General features: G+C 36.5%; 1 protein-coding gene across 2 annotated transcripts in view; it reads right to left on the minus strand.

Moving 5' to 3' along the window:
* The window catches only part of STK24 (serine/threonine kinase 24), a 69,141-nt gene that overhangs the window by 28,201 nt on the left and 19,774 nt on the right, over window positions 1–21,166 (minus strand). For both annotated transcript variants that reach the window (XM_032997118.2, XM_042806121.1), the window contains exon 2: window positions 18,839–19,069. In XM_032997118.2, the coding sequence (XP_032853009.1) occupies window positions 18,839–19,069 (231 nt within the window). The remainder of the gene's footprint in view (window positions 1–18,838; window positions 19,070–21,166) is intronic.

Raw genomic sequence — 21,166 nt, forward strand, 5'->3', positions numbered from 1 at the left:
ATTTGTCTGGACTTCTTTGTGGTTTTTTGGGGTTTTTTTTGTTTGTTTTTTTTGTTTGTTTTTTGTTTTTTTTTTTTTTTTAGTTTTAGATTTAAAATCTGCATGCATTGCTTAACAAGAAAACGCAAATAACTGCTTTTGGTGAGACAGTTTTAATGAATTCCTTAATATATATTATAGCTTAAAGTCAGTAACCTACATATACTTACTTTATGCCTTGTAACAACAGCACAAGGCAAACAGAGCACTACTATCCGTTGACTTAGGCACCAGCAGAACAACATGCCTCCTCCTTTCCTTCCTTTCCAGAGTATCTCTGGCATGCTTCACATTCCCTAACACCTACTGTCATTTTCCTCTTTAAAGCTGCCCAAATTCTTTTTTTTCTTTGGCTTGTACTTCTCACATTCTTCAGTGTATATACCCCACTTTTCCTCTCAAACAGAACACCAAAAGCACTATATTTTCTTCTACAGCCTAGATTAGTAATTATATATTACACATAATCATTTACATTTTCAAGAAGATACTATGCTTATATACCGAGAAAAGCAACATTCACTGCTCTATTTTAAGATCTGAAATAAAACCAGTTTTCTTCTTCTAAGCATCAGTCACAACACAGCAGTGAATTTGCTTCCAAATACAGCGGAGACATGGTGAGTCAGCAATCCAAATTTAGGATTATTATTTCTCTATAAACAGAGTTGAGGACATTAATGAGGGCACATGGAACAGTTCCTTTTTCACAGTAGGAACAAGAGGTTTTCCTCTGATGCCATGAAGTTGAGAAAAGGAACAGCTCTGGAATCTAAAAGAAGCTCTTATAGAAAGGCAGAGTTTCTATAAATTCTTTCCAAACTAGTTTGCTGCTCTTGAGGTCTGACTTCTGATTTTAACTCTGGAACCACGCAAAAACCTTACAATAGCAGCTTTACCTCTAAGTATTCTCTGTTAAATCACTGTTACACCCTTAAAGTATTTGTAAAGTAAGTACAGTACAGCAGATAAACAACTTCTCCTAATATGTAAAAGTCAAGGACTATACACTGAAAAAGGGCATCCACCAGAAAACTCCTCTACAGTCTCAGAAGAACATTGCAACTGAAAGGAGTATAGAAAACATATGCAGAGTAATCAAAACTAAAATGTTCGGGTTTAAGTCCATACAAAGTTAATAAAACATCTGAATAAACATGGCAAGGCCTATCTTTAGAGATGTGGTTTTTTGTTTTTTTGGGGGGTTTTTGTTTTTTTTTTACAAGAACATACTCGCTCATTTCTTAGCACTATGATATCATACAAGAGAGACCAACCTAAAGCAATCAAGCCACAGTATGTATTGATGAAAATGTTTCTAAATCACCTTTCTTGAGGGAAGGACAGGTTGCAGAGGAAAAAGTAACAGAACCACAAAAGAGAAGGACTTGAAGGACTTGCAAGTAAGAGCATCAAGTAACCTATACAGTAATTTGAAATTTAATTAAAAGTCTTAAATCCAGGAAGTCAACAAATACAATCTGAAAACAGTAGTACAACAGTGAGCATGTTTGTCTCTAAGTGAAATAAAATGCCTCCCTCTATCTTGAGAAAAAATTTCCCACCTTAAATTTACTGCGAGAAAGGGTATTTCCCACCTTAAATTCATGGTACACAATTAGCAGCAGCATAGAGGGTATTTATAAATACATATAAAAGCCTTATTTAGTTCTAGAGACTAGCCATCTCCAAATTCCATTTAGAATCTATAATAACAAGCACTTTAACTTATTTCAACACTCATGAGCTATAAATTACATACTTGATTGAAATAATGCAACAGATTCACTAATAAAAATAAGAACTAGCTTAAGTTGATCTATATACTAAAAGTTTTACCATCGCTGGGTTACCAGAAAAATCTACAGTATTGAAAAACAGAAACAGAATACCTCAGACAGAACCCCAATTAATCTAAAAAGAACAAACTAGTTCCAAAACTGATAGGCATTTCACAATGTGATGCGTGCTATTTTGTTCAATAAAAATTTCAGTTTAGCTGGTGTATATGCCAAAGCAACACAGGCCAGAGAGACTTTTATTTCAATACTGGTATAAATTTAGTACTAACAGTCATATTGATTCTCCAGCACAAGAAACCATATTAAAAGAACCTTGAGATACACAATGTATGCAAAAGGATAACCACTTTAAGTCATGTTCCTGCTACAGCTTTTTACTACTCGTCATGGAGATTTGTCTTCTGTTAACTTCATACATAAAAACACACAGGGAAGTCTGACACCTGTAGCAACCAGAAGCTTCTCAAATACTTGCATGCTGATTCTTAGATGCCTGACTTCAAAAACATGACGCAGAGATCATGGAACTTGTCTTCTGTATCTACTTTAAGCAACCTTACCCACTCACTACCAGTTTTGGAAGGAAAGAAGGATTATTTTCAGAACTTCTTCACACTTGTGCTTTTAACTATGCCTCTGAAGCCCATGCTGCTTGACAAAGCCACCAGGTGGCAGAATCACATAATGCCAAAGATGCTCTCTTATCACTCCCCCAACAAAGAACATCCGGCCCCAAAAGAAGCTGTGCAACCCACTGAAGATAGAAGCACAAAACCACCTGTTTAAAATGAATCTGAAAATATTTATTACTCTGATACCCCTCATAAAAAGAGTAAAAAAAAGATAAACCAAAGAGGAATACACCTTAAAGAATATGGTCGCTCATATATCGCTTCAAAATACTTTTCTCACAATCATCAAGTTCAGCTTCAGGCACCATTTTTTCATTCACCATCTCCTTTCAACACCAAGTCACAACAGTAGTCACTGCCTTGTTAGAGAAGATGAAGAGGCACACCCTGGCATTGGAGTTGTCATTAATTACTAACTCACATGGACATTTGTGAGCTTATACGCAGAGATAAACACAGATCAATGAGAAAAAATACGTTTTACACAATGACATAAATGATGAATCAAGGCAGTGACGGGAAATGGCATTTATGTATTTGTGGTTCCTGCTCCTCTTAGACAAGGTCAAACCTTTCCACAACAACACTATATGTTGCCAACTGCCTCAAATCTAAAAACCTGTGTCAAGAAGTATCAAGACCTCCAAAATACTTTAAATGCCCTTTCCCTTGAGCTTATCCTTTCATAAATAAAGAATACATATACAAGACAATTATTATTTTAGGCTTTAGAGAGAAGGCAGCTATTAATTCATATATGGCCATTAGAGCCTCGAAACTCATCAGGATTTGCAGACTTTCCAGTTGTTAGTTAATTGTTCAATTTCTAGACCCACAGATTGGTATTAGAAAAGATACCACTTGCCAAAAGTGAGTTCTTTAACAGTACAAGGTGGCTATTACTGTTATTCAGAAAACACATGTTTTGGCAAGGAATACATACAGCTCTAACTCACTGCCTCAATTCTTGTAATTTCTTGACCAGTTATAAATATTACCTATATATATTATCAGTTCAATTTAAATCTAATCAGAACTAGATCCAGTGCTGCCATATGTTAACACTGTAAAATGAACAGCATGCCACTACCTGCTTTCATTCCATTCTTTGCACTACAAAATCCTTGGACAGAGGAGGTAAGCAATGCACCCTTGAACTTCCAACAGCCTATCCAAATGCCAGTTGGATTGCTCAAAATCGTACAGTAACTCTTTTGACAGGCAAAAGGGACGTGACAGAGAATTACAGATCACAAAAGAAAGGTATTTACATTTCAGTTTCTGCAAAATTTGAACACCATGGGTACCCAATTCTGTTAGTATAAGTAGTAAATAATCAAGCCCTTTCAATTGCAAATGGACAAACCAATTCTACCACTCCATATCTAGGTTTCTATGACTGTTTAACATCTATCAATAAAGGCTATCATGTTTTTGCAAGCTTTTGGAACTGCAGTCACAGAAGACAAAGTCAGGAAAAAATAAACCTTTCAGGGCCGATTCACACCACCTTTCTAAGACAGTATAGTTTGTTCTTAAAGGCAACCTCAGTAAGTACTACTGTTTTTCTTCCATATCTGACAAACAAAAAATTCTCTAGCCTCGTTACAAGGAATAATCCTTCACTTGAACTTTTCTTTGACAATCTATTCACCTGCTAATGTTCTTCCATCTATTTCCACCTATTACAACATCATGAGCTTCTATAGATTGGTGTATCATTTTATGAAGAGGGAAGCTATTTGATTATGTTATTACAGATTTCATTAAATAAACCAAACTATAGTATTTCCTAAAGACATTGGCTTCAGAGCACCTGAGAGTCTGGTGGCATGGACAGACAACTGTTGGTTTTGAAGAACACAAGAAACTATTTTATGAGAGAACAGGAGTAAAGACACCGAGGTTGCCTTAGCCACCAAAGATGTCCTCTCCTTCTCCCTCCCCAATCCTGTCACAACTAACAGTGCACATTTTAGAGTAGAGTCTTCACGTACTGTCCAGAATTCTTAAAAAGGTGAAAAATAACTGAAACACCAACAGCTGCAGTGAATTAGCCATCTTTAACCTTGGAAATTAATATCCTGCTTTCAGGGTTTGAAGCGTAAGAGGAACAAAATCAGATATTATGCAACATAGGTAAAGATAATCTATTAATCAAGAAAGTATGAGCACAAATCTAGCCATGATGAAGCAGATCATCTGGCATACTTCTAAAGTGAAGAGTTAAAATTTATTTTGCTTCTTAAATGAATGATTGGATTTTACTATCAATTTGAAAGGCTACAAAGAGAAATACTATTGCTTTGAATATCACTTCCCTCCAGGAAAAGTTGAAGAAGCAGTAACTGGAGTTACTTTTGAAAGGAATTCTTTAAGTATTTCATGAATTCCAGAGCCTTCAAATAATGCACCATTTCCCCCCTACAGCTAGGTGTCTCATTTTATCAGAATGTATGTCCATCAACGGATTTTATTTTAGACTAGAAAGAACTCTAGCAACTCTCAGCTCTGTTTCTGCTCTTTCTTGCCAAATTCCTAGAGAATAGGCATAAGACCAAATTTATTTAAAAACCAAACAAAACAAAAACAAACAAAAACACCTCCACTTTCACTGACACTAGAAGGCCACTCAAATGAAGGAAATAAAAGGTGTCTTTGTTTCCTTCTCATCTGCCCACGGGGAAAGGCCACCCATTAATAAAAACAAACTACGTTTGTGATTTGTTTTTTCTTACAGGAACAGAATGAACCTGGTAAGATTTACACAAGCTGAAGTGTGCTACTGCTCATTTTGGTGCTTTCAGTAATACCTTGTAGAGCTAAAAAAAGTATTAGAATAATTTTCAGAAAAAGATTTGCAGTTTTCTAAAAGGTTCCTTCTTTGAATTTGAATATTTATTTTGTCTCTTTGAACACCAGAAGAAGGGGTATAGAAATAACACATCATGGAAAGAATATATATCGAGAAAAAAAAAAATCCAAGTTCCTACAGATGAACAACATACAATATATGAAGTGTAGAAGATTACAGAAGAAAATTTTCTAATGAAACTAAGGAAGCTGACTATTGTAAAAGAAATCTCAGCATTTGGGAAAAAAAAAAAAAATCCATAAAAATCAACCACCACCAAACATTTGAACACAGCCAAGCAAAACCCAAGCTAATTTAATCTATCAATGTAGTCAGGACCTGGAAGCATTTTAAATCTGGAGGATTTGTAAGTTCTTCATAATACCCATAGGTAAATCTCTTGCAAAACTACTTAAGTGTAGATGTAGGTGGGATATTATTTTACAGGACAATCCACTACTTTGCTGCCTCAACATATTTAAGTCACAATCTACAGAACCTTTGTATTTATACAGTAGAGCTCAGTAAGGTGGCTAGCTAGACAGCAGTTATTAAAAGTACTCTACATAGTCAGAAAGCTCTTGGGTTTAAAAAAGTCAAACTAATAGCTAAATAATATACTGTCATCATAAATGGATAAAACAAGGCAAAACTTTACAGGACTTGGGAACAGATATAGCTTAAATGGTCTGAGTGCCAACTATGCTCTCCAAATCCACAGCCCTAGAGAAAAAAAAAATATCATCTGTTCAGCAAATATATAACTCATATTTACTAATAGTCTGCTACAGGCCCAGATATTCCCATTAAAAATAAGCGACAAAAAAAAAAAAAAAAAAGTTCTTCCTTATGATTCTAGTCATATTCTCAGTAGGTTTCATACAATGTTTACTGGAATAAGAACAAGAAAAGAAAGATCTATAGCTGAGTATTCATAGAAGTGACCTGAAGGTAGGTGGGAAAGGAGTGGAAATCACTCCTGAAAAGTCTACTCTTATAAAAAAATAATAAAATAAATAAAAAAGCTAACATGGTATTTTTGTGTTTAAACTTCTGATGTCAAGGTAAGCTTTTGCTTATTTGCAATTGCTTTCTACTAAATTATTCGATAGGCAAACAGCTGTGCTGCATCTAGGTGGCTTCTCTAATGAGGAAAAAAAAAAATCCTAAGGACATATTTCCTTCCAGGAGAATGAAATGCAGTAATTTGTTTCTACAGAACTTTTCTGGGATAATGCTTACTAGAAATTTAAACACACAAAGTACTGGGTGGAAATCATCTGGATATTAAGGAATCATTCAGAGATCCATTTGAAATAAAAAAAAAAAAAAAAAAAGCCTTTTAAAATGGTGGAGCAAGCAGCATTTGGGTGGGTTTTTTGCCCTGACTTTAACCATAAGGATTATGATTTGAAAAAAGCTCAAGTTTGGACCTCACTCAAAATATGAAAAACAAAGTAAGGGAAGGACAGATGCATATGTCTCAGTACAAACCCAGGAAGTATAAAACATCTTTTTCCCCTTACACTGGGGGCACATTCGTAAGCAAATGGACAAAGATTACTGACAGCAATGGACATCTCCATAAATCTTAAGGGGGCTGCAACCAGCTGATAAGGCTTCAAAGAGTTCTCAAAAAATTTTCATGAAGAAGCCATGAGCAGAAACCTTTAGGAGATGGTAATGCTGTACTAAAGAATATTACCACGCTGAGGTGCAGGACTGATGAGAAGTATTTTGTCTGGGGAGCATTTCTGAGGCGCTTACCTCCTTTGAAGTCTCTTGGCGTCAGGATGAATGCTAGCTGTCCTCGGGCTGCCATCCCTTTGAGGGGAGGGAGATACAGATGAGCCCAAAGGTTCTCTTCTAAACACAAGTCCTTACTGCAAGCTGGCCAAAAGGTCCCTGCAATCAAAGAAATCATTGTGGTTTTGCATGTGGCGCATTTATGTCCTTTAATCAAGGTTTGTCAGCCATCTAACATGTTCAACCACAAAGGAAAAAATAAATGCATCTGCTGGGTAGCCAATGCAGAACAGAGACCAAGGAAAGAGAAGAATTGTTCATTCCAGTTTGGACACTATGACTTCCATGAAAAACACAGGCAACATGATTTTTCAGACTAAGCAGAACCACTTCAGAATACAGTATTTTATGCATGTATATAGGTATAAAAAAAGCTATTTGCCTTTGGAATCATTGTCCAACACACTGAAACTCCTGCCTTCCATTCTCAAGAAAAAATACCACATTTTCATTTCTAGACATACATACTGGTCAATGTATTCTACAGTCTAATGCAGCAGTACACTCTTCAACAATTATCTCTTGCAATTGCCACAGCAGTATACAATTAATGCTTAAATGCATTCTTTTTTGACATAAACTAGTTGTATCAGAGCTTTCAGAGCCACTTGGTAGGAAAAAAAAAAAAACAATGAAAGTTCTGTCATAGTACTGATTAAAGATTCCTTCTGCAGAACATTTAGCAGACTTCTGTGTTTGCATGCCAACATGCTAGAGCCACAAGCTCCATGTCTTCCTCAGTGTGAGTCAGCTCTAACAGTGTCCATATTCACCGCCTCTTTGGCACATTTCCTGGGCACATGCCCTTCCACCACAGAAATGAATCCTTCTAGAGCCCTGCTGTCACACGCCTATGCACGTCGTATCAAGCACATGATTTCCCAGAGTTCCAAACTAATAGGCAATCTTGGCTTATAACTCTTCTAACCAAAGTATATTATAGTAGAAGCAAACAGACACATATTTCTTGTATTGGCTGCAAGAACAGTTCCTAGCTAGTAAAGGTAAGAAACCTATACAACTGAAAAACCACACACATTTCACTTCCTAAAGGACCGAGTAACCACTTCTTTGGAACACTAAGTGTATGTGCCTCCCTACTCTTTTTCTTCCCACCTGCCTATAGCCATTTTCCCTCTTCACACTTCAAAAAACAGCAGTGGGAGAGTGAAAAATCCTGTCCCTTACAATCCGTTTAAGTTTTTCTATTACCTCGTAGGGCTGACAATAGTCATCCCTCCCTTCCCTGTCCATCAGGCAAATAACTACTTCATAACCACAACTATCCAGTTGTTATCTTATAGGGGGGAAAAAAAAAAAAAAAAAAAAAAAAACAAAAAACGAAAAACAAACCACCAACACCTAACTTCAATCTGTGGCAGATCTTTTCCCAGGAAGTCCATTTAAAGAGTCACATGAAGACTAATGAGTGACCTACATGGTTCTATGACAATCCTAACATTTTGTCTATTCACCTCTTATGGATAGACACAGAGAAGGCAAGAAGCAAAAAACATAACCCATCAAAGTTCCCTATGGAACTGAATTTTACTGAGAGATACATCAAATGGTTGTTAATAAACTGTACAGTCTCAAAATGGGAAATTGGAAGCAAAATTATATCAGCATTAGTTTACAGAATTCATTCATCCAGATAAACTGCATTATAACCAAAGCAGAACTAACAAATGAACCTTGCATCTGATTAATTAGTAATTTTTTTTGCCAAGAAAATGTTACCCTACTTGCACCTATGTATCTTAAGCCTATTTCCCTGTAGAAGTACACATCAATAACACTCAGGGGTTTTATCAATTACTCCCCTGTCTATACAAGAAACAAACTTCCAACAGAAAATAGGAGACAAGAACCCCTTCACCTCCACTGTCCAAAACGCATCTGCTCTAATGCCGACATCTATACCTGTTTACCCATTACATCCAATTAAATTAAAAATTAAAGGTACAACTAAAATTACTTCTCTTTTGTACAAATATCAATCCACCCATCAGTTTAATCCTTTTTTCACCACTTGAACGTACAACTTCCAAGATCTTTTGCATCCTGCTCTGCAGCCAGGAAATCTTTACTGCTCTTTTCCCTTCACCTTTTGCATTCACATTGCTATTAAATTCCACTGCTTCCTTTACAGAATATTCATATGTTAATCCTTCTTCAAAACTCTTACTATTGAAGTTATATGTATCAGCCCCAGAATGGTTCAGGTTCTTCAAATCAAGACTTCTGCCAAGCTCATCGTCCCATTCCTTGCAAAACACATAATTTTTCTGCAAACCCCTTATTATTTTCCACTTTTTCTTTACAACTCTTCCCCTGACCTTTAATTACTGATAAAAATATCTTCTACTCACACCCATCATTTCAATACTTCCTTCCTCCCCTATGTTTTTGTCTCCTTCTTACAAATTGCTGTTTCAAGGAACTGTTGAAGAAAGTAGAGAGGGGAAAAAGCCTCAGTACCTCCAAATTACCATTTTTACCCCAACTGTTATGCAACAGCTTATAAATTTAGTAGCATAATGAAAAAACTAGGCAAAGAACATTAAGAATTTGATTGAAAGCACTGGCTCCTGAATACATGAACTGCAATGGTTTAGAACTAATACCATCCATAAATCTATGCACCATTGAACTTTCCATTTGAAGTTCAATATTTTTGAGTCTAACCAACTTTTTTCAAGTAACAGTTGCTGAATGGTATACATTCAACCATTTTAATATGCTTATTAACATGCCCTGTAACCTGTCACAATATTCCCTTATATGTGTAAAGAATGTGACTTTTCTGCTTTTATACAACTAACTCCACACAGACCATATGAAGACCTAGAAGAATTCATTTGACCCAAAGAATGGTATAAATGCCAAAGTATGTTGAAGTAAAAGAAAGTTAACCAAGCAATACAAACTACCTAATGTTCATGTTAAAGATATGACACAAACATAGTGACTACATAATAGCACAAGATTGTGACAGACATATGTAAAAAAAAAAAAAGTTTTCAATTGAAATGACGAATGTTTTAGAAGTTCATTTGAACACTGGATCAAGAAACTGGCAGCCATGTGGTAGTTCCATAAGTCACATTCTAGCTGAAAAGATTTGTGCCAGGAAACTTTGGGCAACAAGACGGGGAACCAGACCAGGGTACTACTCCACCTAAACCCAGGCACAAATACATACACACACACACACATATGCTTTTTTCAGCATTACTTTTGGCTGATCAAAGAAGTTTCCTAAACAATGATGTGGTAGTGTACTCCCATAAAACTTTAAAGCAATCCCCCCTATCCTTAAAACTACAAAAAAGGCAATTGCTCCCCTGCCTATTCAGCTGAAACACTTTACTGAGAGTTTAAATAGCCCCTGCTGCTACAGTGAGGAAGAAGCCAGTCACAAGGCAGAGTTGGACTTCCCCTTTCAGCAGCAGAGAAAAAAAACTTGCATGCCATACTAATAATCCCTTTTCAGATATCTCACAGGCTCACAGCAACAAGTGTAGCAGTTAACACACAAGATGCAAAAGGACATTTGACACAAACAATATTACATACTCTTAGAAAGCAATGCTGTATCATCCTAATCTGTATGGCCAAACTAAATACAAGGCTTGATGTTACATCTAATCTAGAAAAAAGCTATTACCACAAACAGTGGTCCTTCTCTCTTCCGCCACCTCCCAATTTTGAGACCACCTGACTCCACCTTTTTTTTTTTTTTTCCCCGGCACCTCACCTAGCCATTTTGAAGCCACAGGTCTGAACTAGCTAATCTATAAGGGTTTCAGGTTTGCTCTTTTCAAGAGCCAGGTTATTTTTGGAAGGGGCATGAGAAGACATTGGGGAAATTTGTTTCCCAGGAGAACCAAGTCATTATGCAGTCAACCGATCCAATACAAGTAAAATGGCAGGAAAATGAAAGCAGGATGGAGAGCAAGATACTGTTGTTGTCTATTTCAGCAGCAGCTACCTGTTAAGTCTTCCTAAAGGCAGGTACCAAGATGTAAAATTACACACAGAGCATTTCACACCATACAGAAACCAGCAATCAGAGCAGTACAGAGGCGGCTTTTAAGGCCATCACAACAAGCACAACACAAATATATTACTTCCAAGAAATTAAATTTTACACTGAGCTTTCTAAATTTTTATTTAAAACAAGATCAGAATAAACCGACATGGTCAAGTACCTAACCTTGCGTAATACAAAATGCAGTTATGAACTCTCAGGGGTTTTTTGAGGCATACTAGTGATGCTTCCCAATCTTGATAAACTCACACAGTAAGAATTATTTAGCTATAAAAGTGTAACAGTGCAGAACTGACTGATAAACAGGAAAATTCTTGAAGTAACCATTGTTTACCAGGTAGGTTTTCCCACCAATTTGGAAAAATAGGACAATAGGATGAAGATTCCAGAAAGTGACAATAATCCCTTGGACTGCTGAAAGGAAAGCAGTGGAATAAAAAGTTTCTAAATTCACATTCAAAACAGTATCTTTGAATAAAGACAGTGAAAACAAGGGACTCCTTTCTCATTAATGAGTACAGCAGATGGCTACAGGGAAAGACACAAGTAGTAAAGACCACGGGCAACAAAAATTCAGAGTTTCAAAGTAACCATCTCCAAAACAAGAACTGACCAAACTACATTAAATGTGAAACCAGGGCTTCACAGCAAAACCACTTGTGCTAGAGATAGATAAAGTTTGTGGGCTCTTTGACACTCTTTTACATTTGTTTTATTTATGGCCATTAGGGGCTGTATCAATGGAAGCTTTCAACTTGTTCTTTAAATCAATAGGATGACTAGGTCTGAAAGCCTAGCTGCCATGACAGAAACTCTCTTGCTACCTCTTGCAGGGCTGGCCAGTCAGATGCCAGCTTCACATTTACTGTGGACAAATGAAGGTGATGCCTGTTAACTCCTCCAGGGGCTAGTGCTGCCTGGTGAGAACTGAGGGGGCTACCAGGGGCATCAGAAGAAAAGTGAGCACACCAGAATGGGGACTGCTTTACAGAAGCCTGTGCCTCATTTTGTTCCTAATACTGTCACAAGAGGAGAGAATTTGCAGTCCCACCTTCCTTCTCATTTCAGCTGCAGGAATTCCTACAGGATAAGGCAATTCCATCTGGCTTTGGTCAAGAGAATAGAGAAGGCACTCCATCACCAGAGCCCCTCACAAAATGCAATAATGACAACATGGCTGCAATTGTCGCAGGAAAAATGAGAGGTAGTTACAGTTTTTTTCATTTAAGTGTGCCTAACCATCGAAAGTTCAGTGACTGTGGTTTGCAAAAGTCAAGTCTGAAAGCACACTAGCTGCTGCTGTGGGGCTGGGCACAGAACACAAATGATGGAACATCAAGAATCTACAGACATGTCCCACCTCTCGCTGTGCTGAGGTAGCAGCCCCTGCTGCAGCAGATTCTACAGTCCTAACATTAAGTGGGAAGTTCTGCTCTCCCGCCCTGACAATCACCGTGTAACCTGCCACAGGCTGCCTGCTACAGCAAATGAGAACAGAACGCACCAAGTCCATTAAGTTGTGGCTGACCCACATCATCAGTTCAGATGCTCATAGATGTTAAAGTAAATCAGTTAAACCTGTAAAGCAAAAGGACATCAACCTAAAACTTACTGAAGTCACATATAAACACCCACATTCAAAGTTACATTACGTAAATTGCTGTGGTGAGAATATTCAACATATCCACATTAATGTCCTTCAGTTTTCTAAAGCGTGCAAGTGTAGACTTCTTTAAACTTGGCAAACACCGATTTAAAAAATAACTGCAAGTGATGTAAAATCCACCTCAAACTTTTCCAATTTTTAAGCTATCTTCCCTTCGAAAAAAAGTGTATGTGATTACCAGATGAAATTTGCTTAGCCTGACCACTCAGCAATTACATCTGGTCATATTTTGGCGTAACAGATTAGAAAACACTGAACTATCAGCACTTAAACATGGAAAAGCTTTCATATATACACATCAAGTCACTTCCAAACCTTCTCCTGGATAATCAAAATCAAGCCTGAACTTCAGCCTTTAGCATACAGGCTTTCCAAACCTCAAACTGTTCCTGAAGCTCTTTACTGAATGCATTACAGGTTTCCAACCATTCTGTGAGCTGGCCATATTATTACAGGAATGACTTCACTGATACCAAGATTTGTTTTGGCTCAGCCACAACATTACTTACCAACCTCATGTTCATCCAATTACCTAAAATAAACTATACATTACTTTCAGAATCACTGCTTTTCAAAAATAAATCTTTATTTCTAAACTTCGTTTGCCTGAACTTGTTATTCCACAAAGCTTAGTTAATCAAACTTCATAGAAGTGGCATGGGTTTTTTCATGAGAGTATACTGTGTCATTCATAAAATTTAACTAGAAGCTATTTACTGTTTTCTTGCAGTCTATATAAACACCTGCTTGACTTAGAGCAGTAGGTGTTACATCCTAGACATAAAAACCCATACAAGTATAAAGACTAGAATGAAAATTATCAGCAGCTATCCTTTACGAACCTTACCAGCATCAGCTCTTCTTATAGGATTTTTTTTTTTTTTTGAAAGAATCCTTAAAATACCTTTACAGAGTGGGAAGTTGTCTGGGTAAAGGATGGAGGAAAATAAACCAGAAGTCTGATTCTCAATGGGTTTTTAACCCAAGTTTAAAGAGTTCAAAAGAAGGTATCTCTGAAGGATGGAGAAACATGAAGTTAGAGACAGTACTGTTTTTAAAAATACATACTACAAGATCAGCTGAACACCAGTTCAGTACCACTAGTACCTAGTTATACTGGATGCTGAAACTACCCAGTGATCATTTGCTCTACCCATTTTATTCACATGTATAGAAGCCAAAGACAGGCAATTTAAAGACTTTTTAATGTATACATACATAAACACATTGATCTCAATTTTTATCCATATACATATGTTAACCTCATCTTTCAGTGACATACATATACATATATGCAAAAAAGCCAACAAACTTTATTCTTCAACCATTTAAGGACAAATTAATTTCCTCATATATTTCTAAATAATAATCCAGGATCAAAAATATGAAGTTATAATAAAGCAGTGATTAAATTTATTAACAAAGCTGAAGAAACATTATCACAGAGGCAGCTGCATCTTGGAAATCAAACAGATTCCTAACATCTTGGCCTAAATAGGGCAAGAGAAACAACTGTAGAACCAAATCCAACTAAACTTTCGAAAAACTGGTAAAGCAGAGTAAGATGCAAAAAGCAGAAGTGACAGGCTCCTAGATAGAAAAACTTTTAGAATAAATAGTATAGCAATACTTTTGAAGAGTTACAGTATGGCAAAACTCAGAAGAGACAGTAAATAACTTTAAACAATTTTATAAGAAAATAAATAAATAAATCTGACAAGAAACACAAATAATCCTTATTCCATTACTAAGGAGGTAGTGCATGCTGTCACCTAAAATCTAAAGAATTAAACAGACCCAGAGATGTTTCATGAATTAATTTTATAAGGATCTATAAATAAATATATTTCTTCTGTCCATGGAGCATTTAATCAGATCATAGACAGAACAGATGAAGGTTTCATTTGCAGGGCATCAAGGATAGATGTGGTTCCCTGAGCAGAGATAACACAGTCACTATTTTGTTAAGCCTTCTTCATTAGGGAGCATTAATACAGGTTTTAACACACCATGGCAGATAAGGAACAGCAATCCCTCTAGATATATGCACCCATATAAACCATTTCACTGGAATATGCTTTAAGAGCAACATGCTAGTTACTTACTATCTCCTACAGTAGATAAAAGCCCTTTGTCCTAATAGAACGGGAATATGAAGACATCAAATTTAAAAATTTGGATTCAGAAAGAAGTATTTTCGTTTCTGTTTTATATAAAGACCTTTAGGTTTATTATAAAAAGATGATGCGCATATTAATTTATATTCAGGATGAAAACCTATACTGGTACCCACTTCATTACAGCTTATTGCTCGATCTGAATGAACTCTGACCACAGCAATTACACACAAACCTCCAACAACAGCCGTAGAGAACAAAGTCTAGAGGGAACAGAAGACTTTCTCTACATAACTGACAAGCTGCTTTTTATTTAAGACTCAGTGTGTTAAAGCAGTAATACCTCACACAAACAGATATAGCTTAGTCTCTCAGAAATTTCTATAAATCAAACACACTTCTGAAAAGATGAAGTTGGCATATAAAAAAATTACAGAGTAAGGAAATTTAACAAGACATTTGGGTATATCACCCTACTCTAAAAAGTAGCTAAAAATTAATTTACAAAAAAGTCTAATAACAATTTTCCAGCACAAAGTAACTGTCTTTAACTTATTAAATGATAATACTAATTTTAAGTTGTACTTCCACGTATATCATGCAGTAGACACCAAGCGCTTGACAGGCTATTCTCACAAACATCATCTGAAGACAGTAAGAGGCCTCAGGCAAGTACAGCAGTATTATATACACCTTCTAAAATTTCAAGCAACAGGTGCCTTAACACACTGGCTGGTACAATCATGTAGCTTAATTGAAGCAGGTGTGGAATAACAGAGAATGAAGAACTATACAAGGATTTTTCAAAGACAGATGATTCAGATGTTTAAAAAAAAAACAAAAAATCAAAACACACCAAAATAAAACAAAACAAGCAACCCCAAAACATTCCGACTACCTAGAGAATCTTCAAAAACACAGAAGTCTTCATGGCAATGCCCATCAACCACCTTTGCTGAAAATACAGAATGCCTCTTAAAATCTGTCAAATATTTTAAAGGATGTCAGAGCAGCTATTCTACAGTTACATAAACTTGTTCTAGAAATGGACATGAAATATTAATCATCAGGTCTGCAGTGTCCCAGATAGGACAGAAATTTTTCTTTTTCAGTACCTTGAAACTTGTTATAAACAAAATAAATATCAAAAAGTTCTCGTAAAAGTTGCTTACTCCTACTTAACAACTGACATGGGGGTGCTTAGGAAAAAAGTTATTACATAATGAAAGACATCTCTTCTGCTCACAAAAGGATATACAAGAAACCTAAGAAATGAAGACTGATCTAGAGCCAGAAGGAAAAAAATGAGATTGAAATTGTTATTGGAATTGCTGTCTGATAAAAATCATTTATAGAACATCAGTTTAAGAGTTCTCTATAAACAGTACCTCTTCCTATCCAAGGTCCACCAGACACATGGTCAGCACACATTACACTACATAGACTTCAGAATACTAGTCACTGCAGCACCTGGCAATATAACCTATCATTTTCCTACCCACTTACTTTCAAGAAGTTAATTCTGTGAGAAGACATTAATATGTTTCTCATAATTAGTGCTAAACTGTCCAATCATGGAAGAAATAATGTCTCCTAATCACTCAAGACACGGAAAATTAATGTGCTGAACACTCGTGGTGATGGTTTATCACATTGTCAGAAGTAGAGTTAAAAGACAGTCAGACCCTTAGAACTACATATGGCAGTCCTGACTTGCCAATACAACACACATCTGCAGGAAATACACCTAGATTCCTAGCCAGGAATATTAACCATCTCCTTTAAACAATAATATGATCCTTTTTAAGTATATCTATATGTGTGTGTGTGTATTTATATATACATAGGATAACACATTATTACTATCTAATAACAAGACCTGACTCTTAGTTTAGAAAGCTAATAGAACTGCAAAATGTTTCCTTTGCAAAGATTCTGTCACTTCAGCATTACCTAATAAACACCACATATTCATTTTTAGGAGCATAAAGAAATTAGTTTCTTGTCTTGAAGACCAAAAGTTCTGCAGTACCAAGTGTCTTGCAGAACAACATATATTCACAAAGAACTGAAGTAACGAATGAACATGAGTAGCTGTACACTCTATCTGTAGAAAGAACTGTACTTTCCTTCAAAAGTAACAGTCATACATAAGCACTGTTAGTGCAGTATCTTAGAAAATCGACACAACTTGGAAAATTCACAGGCTACTGCACCGGACAGAAGGGATGTGGAAGGTACAAGTATTTTCAGAGGGACCTCCTCACAAGAGTAAGCACAAATATCACTAATGACACTTCCATCCAGCCAAGCCCATTCAGGCTATCAAGCCCTAGAGTCTCCTCTCTCCTTTAATTAGGAAAAGCAATAGCTGCCATACTATCTTCACAAAATGTTGACATTCAGTCAGTTCAAATTTGGGCACTGGATTCTCTTTTTCAGCCACATTGCTTTTATGCCTTTTAAAAACTATTAAGTGGCATTCCCATCAAACTTCTATTTTTCTTGTAGTCTATTTCACTTATCCTGTAAGATCTTACTATTCCTCCTCTAAAATGAACAGATCTGAAGCAGAGAGATAGTCCAGGTGAGAAATACCACTTTTGCTTTTTTGCCATATTTCACTTAACTACCAAACAGAGTCCGAGAAATTTCAAAAGTAGTAATAAAAGCCACGATGAAAAAATTTATCCAATTTACTGTGCTCAATTATGTGCCTCCTAATGTTTCTGAGATCTAAACTATACATAACTTCTAAGTTCACTGGTGACAGGTTATCAAGTCTTAAACCACTCACAAAGCCTTCAACTATAAGCTCTCCAAGCAAACTGGTTCAGAGCACAAGAAAGGAAGGAATAACTGTCTGTCCTGTCAGTAACACATCTGGATTCAGAAAAAGTCCTTTTTTCCTCAGAAACTAACTGGCAATCTCAGAAATCCAGAGATAAAATGGGGTCCCCCTTTCAGAATCTTCATCTTTGCTGATAAATAAAATGCTTCCACAAAAGCAGACTGAAAATTAATTTTAAAGTATTTTCTGCCTACTTGTAAGTTCAAACCCTGTCAAGAGAACAATCTCTTATCTAGAGTGCTATCTCACTGTCATAAAAGAAAGAGCTATCCTGACTGGGACAAAGTCTGACCAAAGAAATAAAGTAGCACCACCCAGATATTGTGACTACCTTCTAGAGGTAACAAATCACTATACCCAACCAATCGAGAAAAAAAATCCAAACCCTATATCTGGCATACTTAAAACTAAACCCTGAAATCAAGATGGCAGGAGGAGGGAAGGGAAGCAGATTCAAGAAGGCAGTTAATGGAAACCCCTTTCATTAGCCTCACTTACGGCTAATGAGCTGTTTGCTAATGTGCAAATAAATTAACTTTTAGATTTTAATGTTTAAAAATCACTCAGATCAAGGCTAGGTTCAGTCTCCTTTGAAAAGCAACCTAAGTTTTGCCACTAATCAAACCCTGACAAACTTTCAAGCTTCACAAAACAGCTGATACTACATTGTTTTTACTATTTCAACAATTCAAATGCAGACTTAGGTTATATTTTCTGAATTTAAACAAGTTAGATACATTTTCCTAATATTAAGAGAATCTAAACATATTACTTAGAGCATAACAAATCGATATAAGTTAATTTATTTTTATACAGAAATAGCAATAGACACATGCCTTTTTCTTCTATTAAGTTTGTCACATACTTCACAAAATATAGTAACTCTTTCTTTCTTAGAATTGACAGGACAAAAACCGAGGTTTGACTGAAACGTTGCCAATGAGAACAGACATGATTGGATAACTTGGAAAAGAATTACTTATAGAATCAAATCACCATCACCTGCGAGCATCTTACCTTTAAATAGGATCCATAATATTTAGTTACATATGGACTGTCACACTGACTCAGCACTGTGATTTCTTGTTGGATGTCTTCTATTTCATCTTCTGCTTCTTCTAGGTCAATAATTTTTATAGCAACCACTTTCTGAGTCCGGTTGTCAATTCCTTTAAAAACTTCACCAAAAGAGCCCTTACCAATTTTCTCCAGTTTTGTAAACAGTTCTTCTGGATCTGCCTTTAGAGTCTGTTAGAAATAAGAGAAAAGTTACTCAGTATTTTTAATATTAAAATGGAACGTGGTAAACATTTAACAAATTCCATTTTTAAAGGCAAACACTTCAAATTCTACGCATTCCTATTCATGCAGCTATTCTTTTTCTGTCTTCATGATCAATGCGTTCTTCCTACATCCCTTATATGCACACACTACAATATTTATGGTCTTTTATGCATTAATTATATATTAATTATAAAATACAAATCTAGCACCATCCCTGTGACAGGGTTTCATCCTATCTGGCATCACAAAGGGCTGCCACCTCAATTTCTTTTTCTTTGCCAATAAACTGCATCCAGACACTGAGAATGAAAGATCCTTACAAAAATTTGATTTCTGTTAAAACCAAAATAGATCAAATATCACTACCAATAAAAGTAAAGAGAAAAGGATAGACAAATGTTTAAGTTGGTTCCTTCCCAGAAGCCAGGATCTTACTCTCTTGAGTTTTTCACATATCTCATTTGTTCCCATTCTTCAGTGCAGACTATTTCATTTTGCTTGATGCAAGACAAGCAATCCTCTTCGATTTTCTCCTACTGAGGAGCACCTTCATGAACTGCCATGTTTCCTCCTTATCCCTGACCCTAAGGTTTTCTGGGGCAGGATTTATTTTCCTTTTTCTTCTTCTCTCAGCTGAGTAAAATGATTCGCTACTAAAAAATACCCTGTTCCCATCTATCTCGATTTGAACAGTCACATGAAAACTACAAGTGCTCACCTAAACATGTGCATGTAAGACCTCTGCCATATTTGTTTTTTCTCCACTGTCAAGTACTCAGCTACTGCTGCTCTTAGACTTCTCACTTTCAGTGCATGAATGGTAAATTCCATTGTGCACCTTCTTAATCTAACAGCAAGGAGCCTTTATAGCTAACAGAAATGCATATAAATTACAATGAAACTGGAAAAATCATAGATAAGAGGGAATAGTCATGAAATGAAGAAAATTAGGATAGGATTACTTAGAATCTTTCCTTTAAGAAATAAAACAAATACTTCAAAAGATTTGTTATTGTTTAAGAGATTCATGACAACTAAGTGAAAATACATTGTTAGTATAGAAAAAGGCTCATATAAGAAAAATTCAGTAACGCCTAAATAAGCATGAAACCACACAGTTCATACTACTTAGCCAAACCCTGTAGAAGCACAAAATAGGGGAATGAAAATTTCTAAGTTACCACTGACAGGCATTGGAGCCAGCATTTTCTCTTTAGCAAGTAAATTTAGTTTATACAGCATCTCCTACCTACACCTCTATTTCTGCTCTCACATCTCAAAGGTTGCAGAATTAACCCATGCAGCCCTGAGAGGAAAACAGTCTAGACAATATTTTAGTTTGTCTAGAGGTATCTGAATTACACAGCTAAACTAGGTGTTTTGAGGAACAGGTAGCTGTGACTGACTAAGCCCAGTGATAAACCCACTCAGTTTTTCAGGCAGTGTGTTTGTGGAGCAGTCTGGATTCTGTCATCATGTGGCGCAAATTGTGAGTACACTACTCCTACCTAATACTTTAAAGAAAGCTACAAGACATCATACTTTTCAGATAATCATTCCAGGAATAGATCCCTGGTGAGATCAGTCCTAAGAAAAAAAAGCACTCTTAAGTGGTGAAGAGGGCTTTAAACTAAAGCTGCCGGGGGAGGGGAACCTCAACCCATCCCACTCCTACCAGTTTGATGCCAGTGCCAGCAACAGAAGCCCAAAGCCTGGAGAGGGATCACAGGTCAGCAGGAGAGCACCTGAAGAGCAGCTCAAAGGAGTTCCAGGCAGTAAGTCAGCTCCATCAGGGGCTGAACTTAAATGCCTCTATGCAAACACACATAGCATGGGGAATAAACAAGAGGAGTTAAGAGACACAAGCACACCTGCAGGGCTACAATCTTACTGGCATCACAGACATATGGTGGGATGGCTCCCTATGACTGGAGTGTTGGAATGGAAGGACAAGGGCTCCTTAGGAAAGGCAGGGAGGAGGGACAAGGAGAGGGGATCACCCTCTATGTCAGTGACCAGCTGGAGTGCATGGAGCTCTGCCTGGGGATGGGTGAGGAGCCG

The sequence above is a fragment of the Tyto alba genome, unplaced genomic scaffold (genome assembly GCF_018691265.1).
Source record: "Tyto alba isolate M040663 unplaced genomic scaffold, T.alba_DEE_v4.0 Super-Scaffold_45, whole genome shotgun sequence".
Taxonomy (NCBI): Eukaryota; Metazoa; Chordata; class Aves; order Strigiformes; family Tytonidae; genus Tyto; species Tyto alba.